This window comes from Falco biarmicus, chromosome 4, assembly GCF_023638135.1.
Source record: "Falco biarmicus isolate bFalBia1 chromosome 4, bFalBia1.pri, whole genome shotgun sequence".
Lineage (NCBI taxonomy): Eukaryota > Metazoa > Chordata > Aves > Falconiformes > Falconidae > Falco > Falco biarmicus.
Genome location: NC_079291.1, coordinates 42,703,079 through 42,725,387, shown reverse-complemented (window position 1 = coordinate 42,725,387; position 22,309 = coordinate 42,703,079). Strand labels below are relative to the sequence as shown.

Genomic DNA, 22,309 nt, shown 5'->3' with positions numbered 1-22,309 from the left:
ATTGGCAGAGGGTCTTATCTTCCGCATGACAACAGTCACCATTTGATGTGACAAAAGTGCGCCTGCACAGGATGCATCTGCGGTCAGCAACGGTTGGAGGGTTCGATCTTTGCCAGGACGTGTGCACCTGCTGCAAAGATGTTTCTTTGAGCTTGAGCTCAAACCAAAATATAGTTGCTCAAGGAATTGAAAAACAAAGTGGAACATATGAGTATTTCATTTGTACACAGTCTTTATTTATCTTTGCTTTTGAGCAAAACAAAGCCTCTTGGCTTCCTCATTGCGTTCTTCAGCATAGGATGGGAATGGTGCCTTAATTTCTGCAGGACTGTGCAGTACCTAACATCAAAGAGCTGCTGTTTATATAAATATGAAAACTCTCGCAGCACTGCTCTTACTCTGCAGTCTGCAAGCTTCTCAGCTGTCCTTTCTGCCTGACTTGCAGAGGAAATGTGGCTGCAATTTCATCTGCAATTGTAGAAACAGTGACAGCTTCAGAAATTTGAGGGCCAGATTAGCTGTGGTTTGTGGTATGTCGTCTTTTCCTTCCATTTTCTGCCACTCTAATCCTACCCACCTTTCACATGTAAAACCATATACTGTAGAGACAGCTTTGGGCATGTATCAGCTGTTCACCTGTGATTTCAGTCCTTTTCCCCCTCACTAATGACTTAATCACCAAGCCTATTTTAATCACAGACAAGATGTTCTCCTGGTATTAATCATTGTAACTTCTTTGATTTTAAAAGAACTATGCCTTTTTATATGAGAAAAGGAACTAGCTAGGTTGAGAAAAGGCATTCCTTTTTGCCTATAGTATTTCACATGGATAATTCTACACCCTGCCTTCCTCTGTGTTATGACAACTGTACATCCACCCTGCTGGATTTTGCTCTCAGGCTAAATAAATACCAACTGGATTCTTCATCATTTTGGGGAAAAAAAAAAAGGAAACTGATAAGAAAAGTTGTTAAAACCTATGTAGAATCACTTATAACCAATTATAAGCTATTATAAATCACATACCTATGTTGTGTCACTAAGTTTAAAATAAAGCATGGCTCATATTATTTGACCTTTTTTTTTTACTACAAACAAAAAATGGGGGAATTCTACCTGAATTTACTTGTCAAAACAATATGTGCAATGTAAATGTTGCTGGCACTACCCCTGGCCCCATCTGCCTTCCCAAGTCCTCCACTACATATTGAATAATTTCTGGTAGCAATGTAACACAATCAATTTGGGGCAAACAAACTGATCAGGCTCCTGCCTAGAATGGCTCTTTTTTCACTATGGGACCACTGGCTTTCTCCAAAGCTGAATTCCAATATATTATCATGATTCCCTAGTGAAACAGAGAACGTAAAGCCTGTTAGCTTTGATAACAAACCTGGTAGATGTGCTGCTGAGGACTGCTATGAAGTTTTCTATGACATGGTATAATGATCAAAGCTTTGTCTGCACACACGTCACATTGTTTGAGCAATGCTCCCTACTAATTAATCTCATACCAGGACTCTGGTTACTGATACAAAGCCACATGTGCAGACTGAGCAGTATCTTATCATCCCCATGATTGCCAGGAAGTGCCACCTCCACTGCTAAAGCTTACCAAGGAAGAAGCCTTGGGCAAAGAGGCACTTCCTCAGCTCTAGAATAGCTGCAATTATTTTGTTTAACCTACTTTTTAAAACCCGAATAGGCAAGGCACTACAATCTCTTAGGGTAGAGGATGTCATATGTGTAAAAAGGTGGTCTTATGGTGTAGCAGCTTTTTCTAACAGGAAATAACCTACCTTTGCTAGTCAAATCGTTTAGGATAAGCAGCTGTAGTAACCTCTGCACTTGTGTAACTATTTACATTAAAAATTACACTGCTCATTTAATTACAAAACATTAACAAGAAGAATTGTGTAGATCAGGCCTCATACACATGTATTTTCAAACAGATATAAGAAAGAAGAGGTTGAGCTCAGTTTACTAAAACATTACCACTGCCTCACATAAAACAGCGGCGGTCTTGTGGCTTGCAGCTGTTTAATCATATCAAAGATGAGTCCGATCACATATAGCACATTACCATGCACTCAAAACCCTTTATTTTTATTCATAAAAACATTTTATGCAGTTTCTTGGAGATGTCACTAGAATCTCTTTTGGTGTCTGGGCAGCTCTTATACCAGTCTTCCTTCTGCTCTCATGAGAAATTAGTTTCATTTTCTCTGAAATCCTGTGAGTTTTACATAGTAATTACAAAGTAGTTAAGATGGACAAGTTTTTCTTTATATAATTTCTTTTTTTCTCTCCTTTCTTATTCTGGTGTTTATGAAGTTGATTATTCACATTTATTTTACATAAAATAATATTTTAAATGTCTATTGGCATCAGGACAGTTTCTTAGCAATTAAAATAGATTTAAGGAAGTGACTTTGCCTAATTTCCATTTTCTTACAGAATATTTCTTAGAAAATGTGCGTTTGTTATGCAAATCAAAAGAATTCGAGACGAGATTGTTACCTAGGGTAGATTTCTCTAGCAGAACCATATCGCAATTTACTGAAACCTAAATATTGCAGGTTTTTTACATTAGAGTATTAAATTTCTTATAAAGGAGAGACCTGATAGATTCTAACCCTTTAATAGCATATTAGGTCCCATTGTCATTTTTTTTATTGATTGAAATAATAATATATAACAAATAAGTCATAAAGAAGAAAGAATACAAACTCACATCCATCTTGGAGAAGGACAAGAAGGAGAATCTGAGGAAATACATGCCACTCAGCTGAACTGCACTTCCTCGGAATGTTACAGACTGAATTCTCCTACAAGCTGTTTCCAAGCACAGGAAAGATAAGAAGGTGATTTGGAACAACCAGCACAGAATTACCAAGGGAAAATTATGCCTGAACAACTTGATTGACTTCTGTGATGAGATGACTTGCTCTGGGGTGAAGGGAGGAGCACTGAATGTTGTGTACTTTGATTCTAGCAAGGCCTTTGATACAGTCTCCCATTATCTCCTTACACCCAAATTAGTGAGGCACGGACCCTGTAAGTGGATGATAACGTGCGTAGAAAATCAGCTGGACCACTGTGCTCAAAGAGTTGTAATCAACGATATGAAGTGGAACTGGTGACCTATACAAGTGGCATTCCTCAAGGATTCATAGTGGGAATAATACTGTTTAATATCTTTATTCATGACCTGCGTGGTGGTATGGAGTGTACTCTCGGTAGGTTTATAAGCAGTATGACATTGGAGGGAGCAGCTGTTATGCTGGGAGGACAGTGTTGCTGTTCAAAGGATCTGGCCAGAATGGAGAACGATCTGACACAAACCTGTGAAGTTCAACAAGGACAAATGGGATCTGGGATCTTGCATGTGGGACAGAATAAATGAGTTGTAGCAACAGTGTAGCTAGCTACCTGTTTGGGAAAGTGCTTGTTCCCCTCTATTCAGCGCTTGTGAGGCTGTATTTGGAGTGCTGTGTACCATGGACAAGACAGGCATTGACACGCTGGAGCAATCCCAGTGGAAGGCCACCAGGATGGTTATGGGGCGTCATGACATGCTATGTGAGAACAGGCTGAGAGATCTGGATTTGTTCAGCAGTGAGAAATGAAGGCAAAGGGAAGATCTTACCGTTGCTTCCAAATACCAAATGGGAGAGGAGCACAGAGAACCAGGCTCTTCTGAGAGATGCTCAGTGACAGGACAAGCAGCAACAGACACAAGCTGGAACACAGGGATGTGTTATTAGATATATGGAAAAATGTTTCCCCTGTGCGGGTGGCCAAATGTTGGAAAGATTGCAGGATTTCCTTCTTTGGAGATTTCAGAACTGGAATGAAGTCTGGAGCAAACTGATGCCTAGTGAAATGCTGACCACTTGAATTCTTTAAATGTACATAGGGCCAGATGTTCTAAATATTACTTTTTTTAGGTAACATTCAGATACATGTAAGACCTGGTTTTCACAAGAACTGCGCTGCTAGAGCTTCAAGATTCAGTTACTGTTGTCAGTGGTCAAGGTCTTGGTATCTGGTGTTTTCTGTCCAAAATGAAGGCATCCAAACTAAAAGGATGTTTTCATAAACTGAGCTTTGAAAACACTGAATCTTACTTTTCCATGACTTTCACGAGACTTTTACAGGGCTAACCTAATTGGCATCAGTGTAGCTTTTTAATGTCTCCAGAAGAAAAATGCTAGAAAGTCCTGTAACACTGAAAGAATGCACAAACATAACCTTCTCTTAAAACAAAACCCTCAAGAACAGTGGCAACTGCCTAAATTAGAACATGTGGGAACAACTGTAGTTCTCTAACAGTTCTTCAGCTATTGTAGTTCCTGTGATTAACCACAGTAAGCAAGAAACGCTAAAATGGCATATGCTAAGGAAGCTGTATTTCTTGGGCTACAAATTGAAAAAGCTGGCAAAGTTCTGTAGCAGGAAGTAAAATTCTTCAGAAATTTTACAAATAATAAAAATCAGAGCTAGAGGAAAATGGAACTTACAGTGTTTACAAAATTAAGATAAGATCTGCACCAAGCATTTTTTTATTAAAGGATGTGCAATTAAAGAAATACTACATTTTATGTTTTAATCTATTATTACAATGTGTGTCCTTTTACGTTTTAAAGGTTATTAAAACCAGATACAGGAAGCTTTAAATCTTTTCAATAACAAAAAGAGCATATTTTGAAAAAACCCCAGCTTTTAGACAGGGACAAGTGCAATTAATAGTTTATTCAAAGTGAGATTCACCACCTGGTGTTGAGCAAAATACCTTTCAAGTTGAAGAATAAACACCAAGATATATATACAGAATGCCCTTATTAAGCTTACGTGTATTTGATCCCATTCATAAAATACCACAATTTTAATAGTGAGATCTATTAATTATGATCTATTTGCTGGAAAAAAAGGGTTTATGTGCTGTTTTATACACTGCTATCTAACCCCCTAGCTGGAGCAAGAGTGTGTAAAGGAGCACTTCTGCAGTTTCTTGGCTGACTACACCTGATAAACAGAGGAGTCTGGATCAACAGAGAGGTACTAGAAAATCCCAGTTACTCTAGAAAACTGCACACAAACAGCTTGCACTTTTAGCTGTAGTCACTACAAACCTAGAAAGGGTTAAAGGCTTTTGCTAAAGAAAAAGGAAGGGGTTAGCCCTTAAAGACTGTATAAGCTGCAAAACCTAGCAGTTGTGGCTTGTTAAACTGCTGGGAGGTGGAACTGACGGCTGTGCTGCCTAAGTGGGGGAAGTCATAAAAGGGAAGCAGAGGGCCCCAGAGGGAGTGGGGTAGCTGGGCTTCAGCATTTCTCTGGCTAGGGAGGATTGACTTTGAACTAAAATGGATACTGCTACTGCTGGGTGCTGGTTGTGGGGAGACTTTTAGCTGTCTTGTTTATGGAGGGTCGAACAAGGTAAAAAGAATCTGTCCTGGCTTCTGCTGCTATTAGGACTGTGACTAAAGGAACTATGCCTGGGTGTACTAGCGTCCTAAGCCTTGGCTGGAGTAGGCTGTCTATTTTTTCACTTCTAAAAAGCCCAAACAAACAAACAAACAAAAGCATCACTTAGGTTAGATGCCTGATCTCTGATTGGAGCTGATAAATCTCTTTGCAGACCTTTGGTTATATACTATGGTTCATGCTGAGAAACAAAAGGAAATTGGTAGTGTTTAAAATGAAATGTCAGAATCCTTTCTGCTTAGGAAATTAATACATTGATCTTTGCAAATTAATCTTAATACGTTTGATTTTGTATTTTAAATTTTGTTCCACAGACTTTTTGGAATCTTCTGTAATAATGTGAAATTCTGTGAATCCTGTAGCTCTTGATGGCACATCTGAAAACTGGCAGGCAATGCTTTCTGCCTGTAAACATACATAGCCAGTAATCATTCGCACATACAGATTGTATTAGTTCTTCTGAATACAGAGCAATTAAGGAGTCTGCATTTTAAAGAGATGCTGGTTTTCTATTTCTCCTTTTCTATTTTACAAATGAAAGAAAGGCTTTGTCTTCAAAATATTTGGTCTGGTCTTTATTAACCATTTTATTGGAAATGCACAATTTGACATCCTTGTAGGTTTCATGTTCTTGTAGAAGATTAACTCACTTCAAATATTATTTATTTTCATCATATCTTTAAGACGTGCTCTTTTAAAAAAGTGGCAGTATTTTAGAACCACAGGCTAGATTTAAAGTAACTTGGCTTGAAGTGACATGTGCCCAGACCAATTTATAGAGTAATGGAACAATTTATGAGTCTGCCTTAGCTGAAATTAGTTTCTATGGCAGTTGGCCCAGGGAAACTCTGTGGGCCTTCTGTTCTTTGCAGCTGCAGAAAATAATTGTAAAGGGAAATATTACCTTCCAGTAGCTAGGCAAAGCCTCACTTACAAACTATGTGATATCCCTTTCCTTAAAATTTGAGACCCTAACTCACCAGTAGAATTGCTCTTGATGACCAGTGAAACAAAAAGCAAGTGATTTATATACTTTTGTCATACTGGAATAAAGTAACTATTTAGTTAAACCTAACATTTTCTGACTGATTAGAAAGTGTTAGGTTTAAACAATAATACTAAACAAAATTGTTGCAAGCATCAAAAAGAGCAAATAGATTTTAGAAGTGAGTTTGGTAGTCATGGTTAATCCCAGGCTTTTCTTAAAACTCAAGGTGAGAGCTCACACTCTTGTGTTAAGTTATTCTAACTTTTGATGAAGTCAGTCAAGGACAGCCATTCATTAGCACAGTCTTGCTAGATCATTCTCTTATTCTCTCTCCCCTGTCTACCAGCTTCCAGCTGAGACCATCTTGCACCAGAGGTGGAAAGAAGTGGAAATTTTAGTACCAATGTCAGAAAAAACCTGAAGCAGTTAGGACAAAACAACACAGTTTTCCCCAAGCCTATCTTGCAACTTGTTACAAGCCCAGAGAATCTTTCTTTTGGTCTCCACTGCAGCTTCCAAATACACTCTGTTCTATTAAGGATAGTAAACTACTTCATCAGAGGCAGAGCACATTCTGTGCTTGCAAAAAGATTAGCTTAGTCTGCTGATGATATCACACGTATTTAATAAAGTTTCCAAGCACTGTGAATTGACCCTGACTGCGCTCCCCTGTTTAGTCCTTGTGGAGTACAGAAGCTTTATATGCAGTTATCAAAAAACTCTAGACACGCTGAAGGAGTCTCAAACACTTGTATATCTGTGGGGGAGTGGATTTCTTTGAAGTTCAGTAGGATGTGCCAGTCAGGATTTGAAATGTGCAGTAACTCAGAGAATTAATCTCCTCTTCTATTTTCTTAAGTATTCTTACCAACACTGGAACCTACAGATCCTGAGCAGACATCCAAGAGCCAGCTAAGAACCTCCTGCAGCCTCAGAGGAAGTTGTACTGTCATAATTTGGTCCTCCAGTCTCATGTCAGTGCCTGGACCATCATCACAGCATCTAAGTTAGTTTGCTCACAGGTTTTCTGTGAAGTGAAACAAATGGTTTCACCTGCAGTGCAGCATCAATGCGGATGTGGAGATACATTGCCCAAGATATGTCTTTCTGTAGGTATTACAGTCAACACTGTACCAGGTTTGGTCTAAGCTCTGAAGTTTTTTTAATACTGTCCCAGGTCTTTCATTTCCCAATGCTGTATATGCGCCGTGAATGCTGCCTGCAACATAGACTCACAGTGTCATGCTATAAAAAACTGTTAATGAACTGAAATACAACTTCATGTTTTGCCAGGCTGTATGAATAAAAGCCTCTCACACGCATGCACAAAAATGTCCATAAGGCATAAAGGAACAAAGAGAAGACCTGAACTGTGAGGTCTCTCTCTTAAGAGAGCCTGTGTCCAAGGCTCAGTCTCCAGTAAGGATTAGGGATACAGTTAGGATTAGGGTTGCGGGAAGGACAGCTTGCTGCTGCAGCTGGAGTGAGGTCACAAAGGAGCTTTAGAGAAAAACAGTGGGGTGCAGAGAGAACTTGGAAGGGGAGATGTTTTTGTGTGAGCATTAGTGGGGTGTCCTGGTCTAAGCCTCACCCTGTGGTCATGGTTAGGGCTGTGAAAAAGAGAAAGCCAAGAGAAGGGCTAGAGCTGCAGTTGGAGGGGGCTAGAGGAGGCCCATCAAAGTGAAGGGTGGGCTGCAAAGATAAACTGGCTTCAAGAACTTTTTGCTGTGGGCACTGGCTGAGGGCTATGTCTGAGGCTCAGCCTTGGGTTGTGATTAAAGTCAGGGTTAGGCTTGAGAGAGACAAGAGCTTCAGCTGCAGTGGGGCAGGAAGGAAGGGGTAGCTGGAAGTATAGGCTGCAAGGAGAATTTGGTTGCCAGAAGTCTTTTGTTTGGCCTGGTGAGTTCTAGTCCAAGGCTCAACTTTTGGCTGAGTCAGCCCATGGAGCAAATTAGGGCAGATTCCCCTGCAGCCTGTAGTAAAGACCATGGAACTTCTACTCCAGCACCTGGAGTACCTCCTCCCCATCCTTCTTCAACCTTGGTGTTGACCACGTGGTGTATGACCACGGAATAGTTGCTCTCACATGTTCTCACTCCTCTCTTCCAGCTGCCGTTTTTGCAGCAGTTTTTTCTCCGTTCTTAAATACATTATCCCAGAGGCATTACCACCATCACTGATGGGCTTGGCCATGGCCAGCAGTGGGTCTGTCTTGGGGCCGGCTGGCATTGGCTCTATTGGACATGGGGGAAGCTTCTGGCATTTCCTCACAGAAGCCACCCCCATAGGCCTGCTACCAAAATCTTGCCATACAGGCTAGGGTCAGGATTAGTGTTGAGAGAAAGAGTGAGCCTAGAGCTGCAGTGGGAGTGGGCTTAGAAAAGAGGTGGGCTGCAAGGAGAACTTGGCTGGGAGAATGTTTTGGTGTGTGCATTAAAAGGAGGGCTGCAGCGTGTGGTCTGGGTTAGATTTGGGGCTGGGAGAAAGAGAGAGCCTGGTATTCCAGCTGGAGGGGAGTTGGAAAGGGGCTCTGAAGGGGAAGTCCCAGCTCAAGGAGAACTTGTCAGGGTTGCCTGTCCTGAGGCTCAGCCTACTGTTATGGTTGGCATTACAGCTGGGCTTAAATTTGACAAGAAAGAGCCTAGTGCTGCAATTAGAATGGGCCTAGAAAGTGTGGGGCACAGGAAGAACTTGCTTGCAAGAACTATTTTTTTTTGGATAGTGCTTGGCAGTCCTGATCTGAGACTCAGCGTACAGCTAGTGTGAGGGTTAGGGTTAGCAGTGGGGAAAAAAGAGAGCCTAGAGCTCCAGTTGGAGGGAGGCTTGAAAGCAGCTGCTAGTGAAAGGGCTGGGCCACAGAGATAACTTGGCTGCAAGAACTTTTAGGAGGAGGCAGTGGCTGAGGGGCCTGGTTTAAGGCTCAACATAACTGTCAGGTTTAGGGTGGAGTTTGAGGTTATGGCTGACGGAAAGAAAGAGACAAGAGCGGCAACTGGCTTGGGGCTAGAAAGTGACTGTCCCAGGGAAGTGTAGGCTGCAAGGAGAACTTGGCTGCAAGAACTTCCTGGTGTGGGCACTGGCTGGAGGCCATGTCCAAAGCCCAGCATATGGTTTGTGAGAGGGTTAAGGTTAAGGTGGAGAGAAACAGATAGCCTGGAGCTGCAGCTGAAGTGGAGCTAGAAAGGAGCTTTGAAAAGAACGGGCATGGGGTAGAGAAAACACGGCAGACAGAACACTTTATTGAGTGCACTGGCTTGGAGGGTCCTGCTCTAAGGATTTGTGTTAGCGTTCAGGTGGGTATTCAGGCAGAGACAGCCTAGAGCTGCAGCTGGAGGGGAGCTTAAAAGGGAACATGTCAAAGGAAAAGGTGGTCTGTGAAGAGATTGTGAGAATGTTTTGGTGTAGTTAATGGCTGGGGACCCTGGGCTGTGGCTTAGCATAAGATTAGGTTTGCTCTCAGGGTTAGTGTTAGAACTGGGAGAGAGAGCCCTAAAGCTCCAGCTGGAGAGGAGCTAGAAAGCGGTTTGAAAGGGAAGTCCAGGCTGCAAGAACTTGGCCGGGCAAATTTTTGCTGTGGGCACTGGCTGGGGGGCCTAGTCCCAGACTCATCCTCCGGTTAATTTTATTTTAAGGGGTAGGGTTACAGTTGAGAGAAAGGAAGAGCCTGGAGCTCCAGTTAAAGCACAGCCAGAAAAAGACTTCCCAAGAGGAGTGGGGCTTCAAGTGTAATCAAGTTTTGTCTCTTCAAGCGACCCCTGTGTCTGGCTGCATGTATCTCATGAATTCAGTGGAAAACCTGTGCCACAGTGGTGCCTACAGAATAGACGGGTACAGGCAACCATCTTGTTCTTGGTGGTCAAAACTGGAGAGGACAAATCTTTGCCCCATACCTTGTCATGAAGATAGCCCAGGCCCTTGATTTATTTTAACTCTGCTGTAAAGGTTATGGTCAACATCTCTTGTTCCTCTGATAAAACAGCCTTCCTTGGTAAGGATTCATATTTGCAGGGAGAGCTCTTTAGAATCTAGGCCAAGATGACAAGAAAGTCTCCTGGAAAAAAAGCAACTTCGTTCCTCAGCCTTGCCTTCCCTATAACAAACCTACTGAAATGTTTGTTATTACACTTTTATAAACCCAAATGCTTCACTATATGGATCTGATCTGGAAAGAAGATGAAAGACACATATGTGACAGATGTTAGTCACTCTGCTCGGATATCATGTTCTAAACATAATGTAAGGAATAAAATGGGTACTGAACTCTTTTCGAAGTCTGACTTCAAATCTATATTTAGGCGTTTTAAGTGACCTGTTTTTATTCAAAGGTGCTGATTGCTCAGCTGCTTCCATTGACTGTAGTAGAAATAAGAGGGTTTTTTTGTTGTTGAATCTATTTTCAAGAACACAAATTACAGTTTAGTCTCTCTGTAACTCCTAAGTAACTCCTTGCTCTAAAAAAACTCAAAAAGAATGACAAAAAATGAAATATAGCATCTCTGTTCTCTCTTACTCTCCATAAGATGCAGAAAAGGGACCATACAATAAAAAAACAGTAACTACTTCTATGCAGATGAGAGATTAAACACTACTGGTTTGGATTCCAGCACATAAGTGCTATTGAGATCATGAAGGCAAAAGACAAACGGAGAGGATGAGACACTTGAACAGCTGCCTGTAGTGCAACAAGTTTTTAAATTTATGAGCAGCTGTGTAAGTCTGTGTCTGCGCCCTGAGCTCACCTATTGACCTTAGTTACCCTGAACAGCCTCACCTGGTAGTACCCTCTACCCAGGACCTCTATTTAAGCTCAGGGAGTAGTCAGTTCAGGTCTTTGCCTGAGCTATGTTGTAGGTATGTCTCCAGCACTGTATTCTGGCTATACCTTACACCTATATTGTATGTAGCTTGCCTATGGTCCTGTTTCTGGCCCTGTCTTCTGGACAGACCCTGTGCCTATGTTGTGCTTTCCTGGATGGACCTGGTTCATTGCCTCAGCTTCTTTGGGACTGCTGATGTGGGCTGTTGCCAACACCTGGCCCTGCTCACTGTGCATGGATGCTGTGGGACTGTGCCCCATTGCTGAGGGCACTGCTTGGACTGGGATGACCCTCAGCTGCTGGTTTGTCCACCCTCACGGAGCAGCCCTGCTCTTGCTTCTCCCCTAAAGATCCGGCCACCTTGCTGAACGATCGGCAAATGAACAAAGCAAGATCTACAGCAGGCAGGTCAGTTTGTATGATTCAGAAGTTGATGCATGATGTACTGTAAACACACAGAAGACTTATATGCTGCATTACCTGTGTGTATTGACCCTGAACAGTGATTGTAGTTATCATTAAAGTTGTTCCTTATACAGCGGAGGAAAGCGTGTGTTGTGGGCAATGCTTCTGAGTTGGGCAGATGGTGCCTTTGCAGGATATCGTCTGTCACTGACTGCGTCCTCTGTGGCAATACAAGCAGTTAAGAATTTTTTTTTTCTGTGGGTATGAATAAAAATAGTGCTGTTTACAGGGGTGCAGTACTTCTGCAGGAGGCAGTCTGCAGTGCTTGCTGCATGCCGGCTGAAACGAATCGCTCTGCTTGCAGACTGGAGCTAGATCAGGGGTGGCTGGCAAAGTCCCACCTCAAAGAGTCCCTCTTGCTCCTAGAGGCCTCTTTACAGGGAGGGGAACCGGAAACTTGAGTAAATATTACAAAAACTGCACAAAGTAACGACAGGTACGGTTAGTTGGATAAAGATTAGGACGATGGTAGCTCCAGTTTCCCAGAGGACCTGGAGATGAGTGTGGTGAGTGGGAGACAGCAGCCGCCGAGCTGGGCTTCGCCTCAGAATGCCCCGCTCCCCTCAGTGAGGGGAGCGAGGGTCGCACCTCGCCCGCCCGCCCCCTCAGTCCCGCCGCTCGGCCCCCTCGAGCGCCGCCGGGCGCCACCGCCTCCCCCCGCGCAGGCGCGCGCCCGCGGGGGACATGCGCAGTGGGGCGGCAGGAACCGAAACTCCGCGGCGTTCCCGCGCCGGCTTGCGGGGGCGGGGCGCGGCGGCGCGGTGCGTGGCGGGCGGTGGCTCCCCCGCGGGGGGGGGGGGGGCGGGGGGGGGCGGGGCCGTAGCTCGCGAGCGGGGCCATTTCAGCGCGCGGCACCGGCGGCCAGGCCGGGATGCGCGCAGCATCCCGCGGCCGCCTGCCCCCTCGCCTGCCCGCGGGGCCGGGGCGCTGACTCGCCCCTTCCCCTTCTCTCCCGCCGCTCGCCGCCTCCGCCGCCGGCAGCGCCATGGCGGCCCCCAGCAGCATCGTGCCCGTCATGGCGAGTAAAACCAAGACCAAGAAAAAGCACTTCGTGGCGCAAAAAGTGAAGTTGTTCCGGGCTAGCGACCCGCTTCTCAGCGTCCTCATGTGGGGGGTCAACCACTCGGTAAGCGCCGCGGCTCGGCCCGCCGACTGCCCCACCGGGGCATCGCCCCCCGGCAGCTGGCGGGCGGGGGGGGCGGTGCGGGGCCGGCTGCACGGGGACGGGCGGGACCGGGGGAGGCACGTGCTGCCGGGAGCCGCCCGCCGGCTGTCGTCCTCCGCCCCGGCGGGGGGGGGGGCCGGAGCGCGTTACCGAGCGCGGTGGGTGCGGGCGGGGGGCGCCGGGGGAGGCTGCCCGGGAGGCGCGGGACTGGCCCCGGCCGCGGGGTGCCTGCGGTAGCCGGTGGCCTACCGGTCGGTTCCGCTCGTTAAGCAGCGTACGGGTGGCGCCCGTGAAAGGGCAGTGCTGCCGGCGGAGCCTGAGCCGCTCCGCTCCCGCCGCTGCGGGCGGGCGTTGCATAAATGTACTGCGGTTTAAAAAAAATAAAAATACCCGGTTATTAGCGCTTGACTGGGGAAGTTTTTACCGTCGTCCGCGCAGTTTGCTTAAGCAAGTGTCTCTTGACGGTTTTGTGCGCCTGGGGGAGGGGAAGAGGGCCGGTTTCTGATGTGGTAAAGCAGCAGAATTGCAACATTTGCGGAGTGCTATATCACCCTGCGGATGATGGGCTGCTGTGCCTTCGGCAGAGCCTCCGTGCCGGGTGCTGTAACGTTGAACTGCTGGGTAGAGATGTCACATGGTTTGAGCATTATAAGGCTCAAGTCGCAGCTTTACATCTTTAAATAGCTACCGTGGCGGGTTAAAAGTGTAGAGCCCAAAGATCACAAAAAAAAAAAAAAGCAGGTGTCAGGGCAGTTAAGCTAAAAACTTGCTCTCTTGGTGGTGCGAAGTCCATTTGTCCAAATGCTGGGTTGCTGTGGGCTACTTCTTGTTGCTGCATAAGAGCTTGTGAGAATAACTGTCAGTGTGCACTCCGAGATTCCAAATTTTGTAGCAGCTATGTGAAACAGGCAAAGCAGTCAGTGGTATTAACTCGGTATTAATTCTGTTGCCTACGCATCCAAGTCCTGTGAGGTTTTTCTCCTTTGTGTATGGTTTGGCAGCTTTTGCCCGAAGCCTGGAGGCCGAGCGCTGTTAGGTGTGTCAGACAGCACAGTGCCTGAAGCCGTGGTCTGGGGGACATGCTGGATGGACCAACACGGCATGGATGGTAGAGGAGAAGCTCCAGTGAGGTTGAATAGCCTGTTTCAGATAGCCCTGTGAGTCGGTAGGAAATGGTGACAAAGGATTTCAGGTTTTCTGTAGGTCAGCTGTAAGCATTGGCAAACTGATAAGAAGAAAGATACTTATCTGCAAAGTGAAAAGATCTGTAAATGTGGAAGTGCACGACATGCTGTTTGCCAGAATTGGGCTTAAATACACGAGTTTCTTTTGCTCCTTTAGTGGCTAGTGTTGTTCATAGAAAAATTCCCAAACAGGCCTCTCTAATGAAAGAAAGCAAGCTGATAATTACAGGGTGAGACTTCTGCTATCGGTGGCCTCCCTGGGGAGAGAGAGATCATCTCTGACGAGAACAGAGGTCTTCCTGTTGCAGTAGCTTGTTGCTACATGTGTTCATACTGGAAATGCCGCTACTTTCAGAGGAAAGACCTTTCCAGTATAAAGAATAACAAATTAAATAGTGACAAACACAACACGGTGCATGATTCCTACGATCATGTACTGTGGCATACGTAGCTGTTCCCATTAGAAATAAAGAAGCATACTGGTTCATACACAGAAAATTAAAAACTGTAAACTAAAATCCTTTCGTTGGGGGGACTCAAAGGGCAAGCTCAGTAATACAGTAGGCTCGGAGATGGCGGCTTCATGTTAATATGAAGGTGATGGTTGTGGGCATGAAGTATCCACTGTGTGTTCTGCAGATATTATTCCATTTCTTTACTCTGCTGCAAGGTGTAATTATGAGTAATGCTTTGGGCCCCATGGAAGCAAAGTCCTTCTGAATGGGGGGGGAGCTAATTTGAGGTGTCCAAGTCTAAAGCTGTTATCTTAGCCAAGAAGGCAGTGTTGGAGTGTTGCAGGCTCCTCTCTTATGTGCTTACCCTGTCAGTTTGTAATGCTTGATGTGGCACTGCCCAGCAAATGAAACTTAAGTATTTGGTGTGGTTGGACTCTGTTACCACAAATAAGAATTTCTCATGGGAGAAACACAAACTATGTGCATGGATTCATTAAAAACAGGAATTAAGGACCCTTAGGTTTCTTAGCAGAATAAACAGAAATCCATAAGCAAAGGTTAGCCTAGGAAATAAACACAGATCATAGTTTGTGATGATAGTAACTAAATAAACTTAGAACATAGTAGTCATGTGAAAAATCATATTTAAGGCCACTTCAAGTGTGGTGTATATCAATTACCGAGACAATAGCAGTCTGACTCTTACTGTCTTGGGGAATAAGTATTGGAATGGTGAAGCTGAGATGTAGTTCCCTCATTGCTGCATCCTGTCAGAATATACTGGATGGACAGACTTGGTGAAGGTAAAAGGGGAAAAGCAGATTTTGCTGCGGGCTTTTTAGCTTTCTGATCTCGGGGCCAAAATATTGCTATACTTGATAGTTGTGTTTTGGAGGATTTTGAGATTTTTAAATTGAATATGTGAAGAAGCTCCATCTAAGGGAACAGTACTTGTAACATTTTCCTTAACTCCTCTGTCTGAGGAGGAAACATGACTCTCTGAAGGGGAGATCTTGAGCATTGGTGTCACAAAGCAGAGGCCTTATGGCAAAGGTGTAAATTCTTAATGGGGGAAAAAGACCTGCAGGGAAGTGTCTGTAACCCAGGGTTCTTATAAATTACCTTTCCTGTCCAAGAAACTGTAAGCAAATTGCTTTGGTGGTTTCAGCTGTTGTTTAGGTAGAAGTAGAGATACCTAATGCGAAGTCCTGCTTGGTAGTGCAGTCAAATTCAGTAATAACTTAGAAGGGCATGTGAGGGGAAAACACGTAAACTTCACATGAAGTAATCCTAGTGCTATCCCCAGTGAAAGGGAAAGCAACCATGTCCCATCTTGTAGATGAGATTTTAATACTGATGACTTGCAGCAGCAAAGACTAATTGTCAGTGCACTTGGATCTTGCAGGCATATGCATCATTAGAAGTTGATCTTATCTCAGTATTTTGCCCTGTGTCAAAGATAATCTGGCTGTGCTACTGAAACAAATACATAAACTCAGTGGTTGGTGTGACTTAAAGCTATATTTTTAGCTAGTTAACATAACTGTAATAATATTTCATTTACAACTGATATGGTAAATAATATCCTTACTCTTGCCTCCATATTGTCACTGCTACTACACTTCCAATAACTGTGGGAAGGAGGAGAGGGAAGAAAGGTGGTGTGAAACTTTGCCTAATGCTTTTGGAAGTAATTCTTTCCTCCTTGTTCTCTGTGCCAAAAATGAAAATCAAAGGTTCTGTGTTTCCTGTAGCCTATGATGATAGTCCTAGGCACAATGAATGGTGAGTCTGCTCTTGATTGTGTTGGTTGCCTGCTTCTGATAAAAGCTTGTTAGGAAAGCTTGGGAATTTGTAGGGAGCTAGGCTTGGGTCCTTCAAAACATAGCACTCCCAAAGATGGAAGAAAATTAATAGAAGTGGGCTTTTTATAACTAATTTTGAGCTAAAGACTGCTGGGGATGTTGCCTACTCTGTCAACCATTAAGTTAAATATATTTAGCAGAAGAGAATGAATGCCTAATGAACTTATTGAGCATACTGTACAAGTTAAAAAAGAAAAAGCAACGAAAACCAAACACACACATATCCATTTCCCCCCCCCCCCCCCCAGTCCCTGGAATCTGTAATCACCATCTGTTTCTTGGATGATTACAAGCTGATCTAAAAATTTAGTAGTGCCTGACTTGTCAGTGGCACTTGCTGCCTAATAAGCAAGTGGAACAATAAGAATATGTGGATTAAATAACTCCCCCCCCCCCAGTATATTGCAGAATATGTCAGAAACTGTGTACTTTGGGTGAAGAACTCAACAGATAATAAACTCAGTGACCTCCTTCAACTGCTCACATGAAGTACTGTGAACCTGGTGCTACTGTTGCACCCTCATCTTTAATCTGGTTTGATCTTTTTAACAAAAGTGGAACACCACCAGGACAGAATAATATAAGGAGCAAGAGCTGTGGTACTCTTCTATACACCAGTGTAACTCCTGGATTCATTTACCATTACAGTTAGAAGTGGGGAGGGAAAAAAAAGTGACAAGTAAATGAATCTTTCCTCCTCATAATGCTAGGATATATGTGGTCACATTAGGAAAGCTTCTGTATCTCTACAGAAAGCAAAATGTCAGTTTTCAGTTTGAGTTTTTTTCTTAGCTACCATACTTGTCTTTCCTGTTACAAACTTTTATCCAGGCAAATACACAAATATCTCACTTACTGGTGCTTGAACATGGCACTGGAGAGCTTGTTAGGTAAATGTGTACCCTCTCAGTTGGTGCTGTAAATAAAGTTTCTTAGTACTGAGTTACCTAGCAGCTCTCCTAAGAACTTCTAATCCTGAAACATTGTACATCTAGGAGAATGACACTGAAACAGCTTATTCAGTAGATCATTAGAAGGATGAAGCCTAAAATAATCAAAAGCTATGTTATGCCCTCTGGAATAAAATTACTGACTTGTGTTTATGGTCAGTTATCTTTTTTTTTTTTTTGGGGGGGGGGGGGGTGGCTGGCTGGCAGGGAACCCATAACACTTACTACTAGCAACATATCTTCATAAATTATGGGAGTTGATAGTTTCTGGGTCCATATTTTTAATATACTCTTAAATGATGATGAGACTAGTGACACCTGAGGGTACGGAACTAAATGTTGACTCATGTCATTGGCTGTCAGCACAACAGGTTGGTTGGAAACTGTCTCAAGGTTGGGAGGGCTACTCATCACTTGTATTGTCAACTGTGTTGCTAGTATTTGTATTTAATGTGGTATATTGCTACTGCAGTTGTGCTCTTAAGTGGCTTTTCAAAATGACTGAGACAAAGTAGAACTGAAGTTAGTGATTTTAAAGTTAACCTGGGATTTGTAACAGTGAGCTTGGAAAAAACAAACTTACCGTTCAGTGGAGGTGGTGGTAGACTAGATGGGAGAAGGCTCTTTCTAAGAAGCAGGAAGAAACAACACATTAAAAAGCATTGATTACAGCAGAGCAGATAATAAAGCAATTAAAACTATTTTAAAATAGTCAGCTGGGCACTCAGCCCAGATGTTTGTATATAGAAGGAAGTAGAACAGGAAGAGCTATTTATTGATAACGTGGTTCTTTTTTGGGTGTCAAGCTCTGTGTACTGCAGAAATTAATTTGATACTGCTTTTGCAACTGAGTGGAAGGACTAGTAAAAATACAAATAGTAAATATTTATTATGGTTAGGTTAAAGGTAGTAAACATTCCTGCCCGAAGTACAAATGAGAGTGGTATTTCATGTCCTTGTCAGAACTATTGAAAAGGACGCATACAATAGCTTCTATTAGGGATGAGAAGGGAAGAAGAGTTAATCAAAAGAGCTCCGGCTGCAGTTTCAGAGCTACTGTCTCTAGTTTCTTGTCCTCTGCAAGGTAAGGTGCTGCACAGGCTAGGGTGTGTGGGGGTTTTGTGTTTTTGGCTTTTTTTTTTTTGTTCGTAGGATTTTGAAACTGAATTTCATTAACCACAGTGGGGAGGGCTGGACAATGTTCAGTGAAGCAAACAGGCAGCACAAATTTGTTTTGCTGACTCAACTTAGTCATCTTTTTTGAGTATCCTGCACCAGATGTCTTAAGAAAGTCTGTGGGGGATTATTTTTGAATTCCTTGCTCATTAAAGCAGACACTTGCAGTATGCCCATTGGCCAGAGCCTGGTAGATGTTTATTTTCCTTCTGTAGTTTCAGGGTGACAAACTTTGTTTAATGTAACTGACTCACTCAGCCCATTATGCAGCTCCTGCTGTACAGTCCTGTTTTCTGCTCTTCCTTGAAAACACCTTGTGCTGTAGGGTTCCATAGGCTAGCTGTACCTTATACAAATTTAGATTAAGGTGAAACTACTTATTATTTACGGATCTTCAGTGTAATCTTGGCAGAGCTAAGCATCCAGAGCTGCAGTCATGTTGGCTTGCAGATATCTTGACTTGTTAAAAAGTTAGTAATATTTGTTGTTGAACTATGAGGTTTTAAAGGCTTGAAAGAAGTACACATTCATCTTCACTTTCTCCTGACTTAAGTGATTGACTGCTGCTGTGAGTAATGGACTCTAGTTTGAATTCATTATCTTACGTTTACCCCAAGACCTGTTCTATGTTTTTCCACTTCTTGACTTGAGCTTACTATTTAGATGTCTAACAAAAGTCCTGATTTCTTTTCCTCATTTTCACTGTTGGTAAAGCACATGTTTGGACTTAGCAAAATAGCTGAAGCAATGAATTCAGCTGAGCAGAAATTTCTGCCTCGGCTATGGGATGGATGGTAGTGACAAACCTTGTTCGTTTTCACAGTCTGCATCCTGGTACACAGTGAAATGGGTTAGCTTTGAATTGTTGAGATGGTAACTTCTTGCATGTGATTTGCTATGTGAGCATCTGTCTTATGATCTTCCTATAGAGCCTGGGCTGTTCTGTAATAAGTTAATTAGTTTTGTGTTGAGAGATTGCTTAAGAAGTGTGTTGTGAAAATTGTTTGAAGTAGCTGAATGCTGTAGTGATGGATGTCACAAACTCAAAAGAAAACATTAGCTTTATCTTCAAAGAGCAGGGTTGAATAGTTAGCAGTAGAAACGCTTAATAGCCATATACCTTTTAGAGTACTAATTTTTCATCAGACTTGGTGAATGACTACCTTGTGTACTGATGCAAGGCAATTAGTCTAATCCAGCTCTTCTGTGTGCATTGTAAGTTCCCAAGGCAACCTAAATATTCTTAACACAGCTGTGAGCATATGCATGGTCCTTTTAGATTGTAAGACAAAACTGGGGAAAAAAAAAAAATCACATTCCCTTATGGGGGTATTTTTAGAAAGCCTGTAGCTCCTTGGTGAAGCTGAGATGTACAGAACCACCTTAGAGCTGCTTGAGCTGACTGGTTTTAATCTTTCATTTTCTCCAGTCTCCCTCTTGATGTTTCAGTCACGTGCTGTCTCGCATCTCACAACTCTTCTATTCTTGTGTTTGCATCTTATCAATGAAGTCTCTGCCGCTCCAGTCTTCCTGGCTAACAAGTTTAGCCCTATCTGTTTTCCTTATCAGACATTACCCAGCTCCAAAGTAATAATCCAGCAAAAATAATATGTTTTGAGGATAGACCATAATTCACTGAAGTTGATTGTCCATGCAAGCAGCTGTGCCAGCACAAAGAGCATGGAGTTGTTGCAAAAGTGGAAAAGATGGGGCAAAATAACTTGTTGTAAGGAAGTGACAGTTTAAGGTAGCATAATAGTCAAACCACAGCCTTTGTAATGTGGAAGCCAGCTAAAGCTCGGTCTGCTGGACTTGTTTCCGCTCTTTTTCTCTGGCACTGATCGAATCCCGTGGCAAGATCATTTGGGGGAGCTATGCTAGAGGAAAAACCAATGCAGAAGAGTGAAGAGGGTAACGTTTTTTATATCGCAACAGTCCATATCTACAAGTGTCAGTCCCAACTTAAAAGAGAAGCTGCAAAACACACTGCAGGGAGAATGGAGGGAAGAGACTGATGTATGTGTACTTATGGTGAGTTTTCATAATTGCTTAGGACAGTCGGAGGGACTCCGATAGCTCCAGTGTATAGTCCTTTGACTGACCAGTGATCTCCTATCTACAGCTTAATTTCATATTTGGTAGCCTGAAGTAATATTGTTGCCCACAGTAAAAAAGAAAAAAACAAACAAAAACTAAAACTCCCAAAACACTGGAGTAGGGAACTCGTACTGTGGATTCTGCACTTTTAACATGGAGACCTTTCTCAACTATTTAAGTCATGTATTTTTTTATAGACAGTTCTCTTCTGTACACATTTATTTCAGGTTGTCTCTTCAGTCTTGGTCTTTAGAACATGCTGAACCATCTAACCTCATAATTTGCCTGTCCATGTAGAGTGTAAATGTCTTGAGAAAAGCTTTAATGTCCTCCTAGGGGCTGAAAGTTTTGAAGTTGCTTTTAGAGGTAAACGTCAACATTTGGAAGACCTTCTAAACAATAGCAGTTCTTGAAAATCCTACCTTAAATGTTCTCTTGTAGGCTGTCAAACATGTGGCTGTAGCAGTCACTGCCTTTTTGGGGATTTTTTTTTGGAGGGAGAGGGGAAAATACCCAACTTGGTTAGCCAAAAACCAGGCAAAAGAAAGTAGTTTAGTAACTATTTTATTATACTATACTGAACCGAACCTGAGCAATATCTGACTAGCTTATTGTGCAAAGCCTCAATAATCATGTTATTAAACTAATAGTTCTGCTATAATACCCTTCATCTCTAGCATGTCCTGTTGCAAAGTAGACTTAAAGCTGTTTTCCAGAGTTTAGTTCTGCTTTGATCGTGTTGCCCAGTGTTTTGTAGATGTTTTCTAGATCACTTTAAGTACCAAAAACCATTTTTTAGTACATCAGGTTCTGACGTTGTGGTGTTGCTGGTTGTGTTTGTTTCTTCACTGTACTTGTTTTTTTCTCTCAGCCATGCATGTTGTTTGTAGTTAGAAACTATTTATTGGTGGTGCGGTGTGTCCCTCATCATGGGTTGGGTTCTGGATGATTATGACAGAAAACTTTCTAGAGGAGCTCAGAGAGAAGTACTCTTTAAGTATGTAGTTGTCAGGGCCTTTACAGTGTGCAAATCTGGTGTATTATGGTTGCCTGGCACTGGGCAAAAATCAGAAGACTGACATAACATAAGCAAGGTTGCTCATCTCTGTGAGCTTTCTGCTCCAGTATTTCTGACTTTTTGTGTTTTAATCTGAATCTAAAGCTAGTTTTGGGAGACCGAACTGCAAAATAACTGCTTTCTCAATTCTTGATAAGTGAGGAATGGGATATCTATTTTTAGTTTAGAATCATAACTTCAAAACCTAATGCTGCTTTTTTTAATAAAGACCTAATGGTAGATAAGGTTACTTTTGGCTTCTATGTAATTCTGAGAACAGTGGTGCAAACACTTGCATTAAGGGTAGCCATTCTAAAATGTGTGCCTCCGATATCCCTTTTTGGTGAAGTATTGCATGATTTTCTTTTGCAAATAATGTAAACAGTCACTAAAATGTTGTTTGGGTAGGTGTCTCTTCTCTGGAGTTTGTACTTACATGCTGTTCTGTTTCTAGGGGTTTTCTGTACCTTTTCCAGTCATGTGATCTCTTCCAGACTTTCTCAAACAGCCTATATAAAGATATACAACTCCAGTTTTAAGATGGTAGGCAAATCAACTCTCGATTCATAAAGTACGTATCTGAGACTGCTTGGTCCAAGTAGT

At 42.9% G+C, this 22,309-nt stretch overlaps 1 protein-coding gene across 1 annotated transcript in view; it reads left to right on the top strand.

Moving 5' to 3' along the window:
* The first annotated feature begins 12,566 nt into the window (after positions 1-12,566).
* Positions 12,567-22,309, top strand: part of PIP4K2A (phosphatidylinositol-5-phosphate 4-kinase type 2 alpha) — a 115,256-nt gene continuing 105,513 nt past the window's right edge. The window contains exon 1 of the mRNA XM_056334280.1: positions 12,567-12,883. Within this exon, the coding sequence (XP_056190255.1) occupies positions 12,743-12,883 (141 nt within the window). The 5' untranslated portion in view covers positions 12,567-12,742. The remainder of the gene's footprint in view (positions 12,884-22,309) is intronic.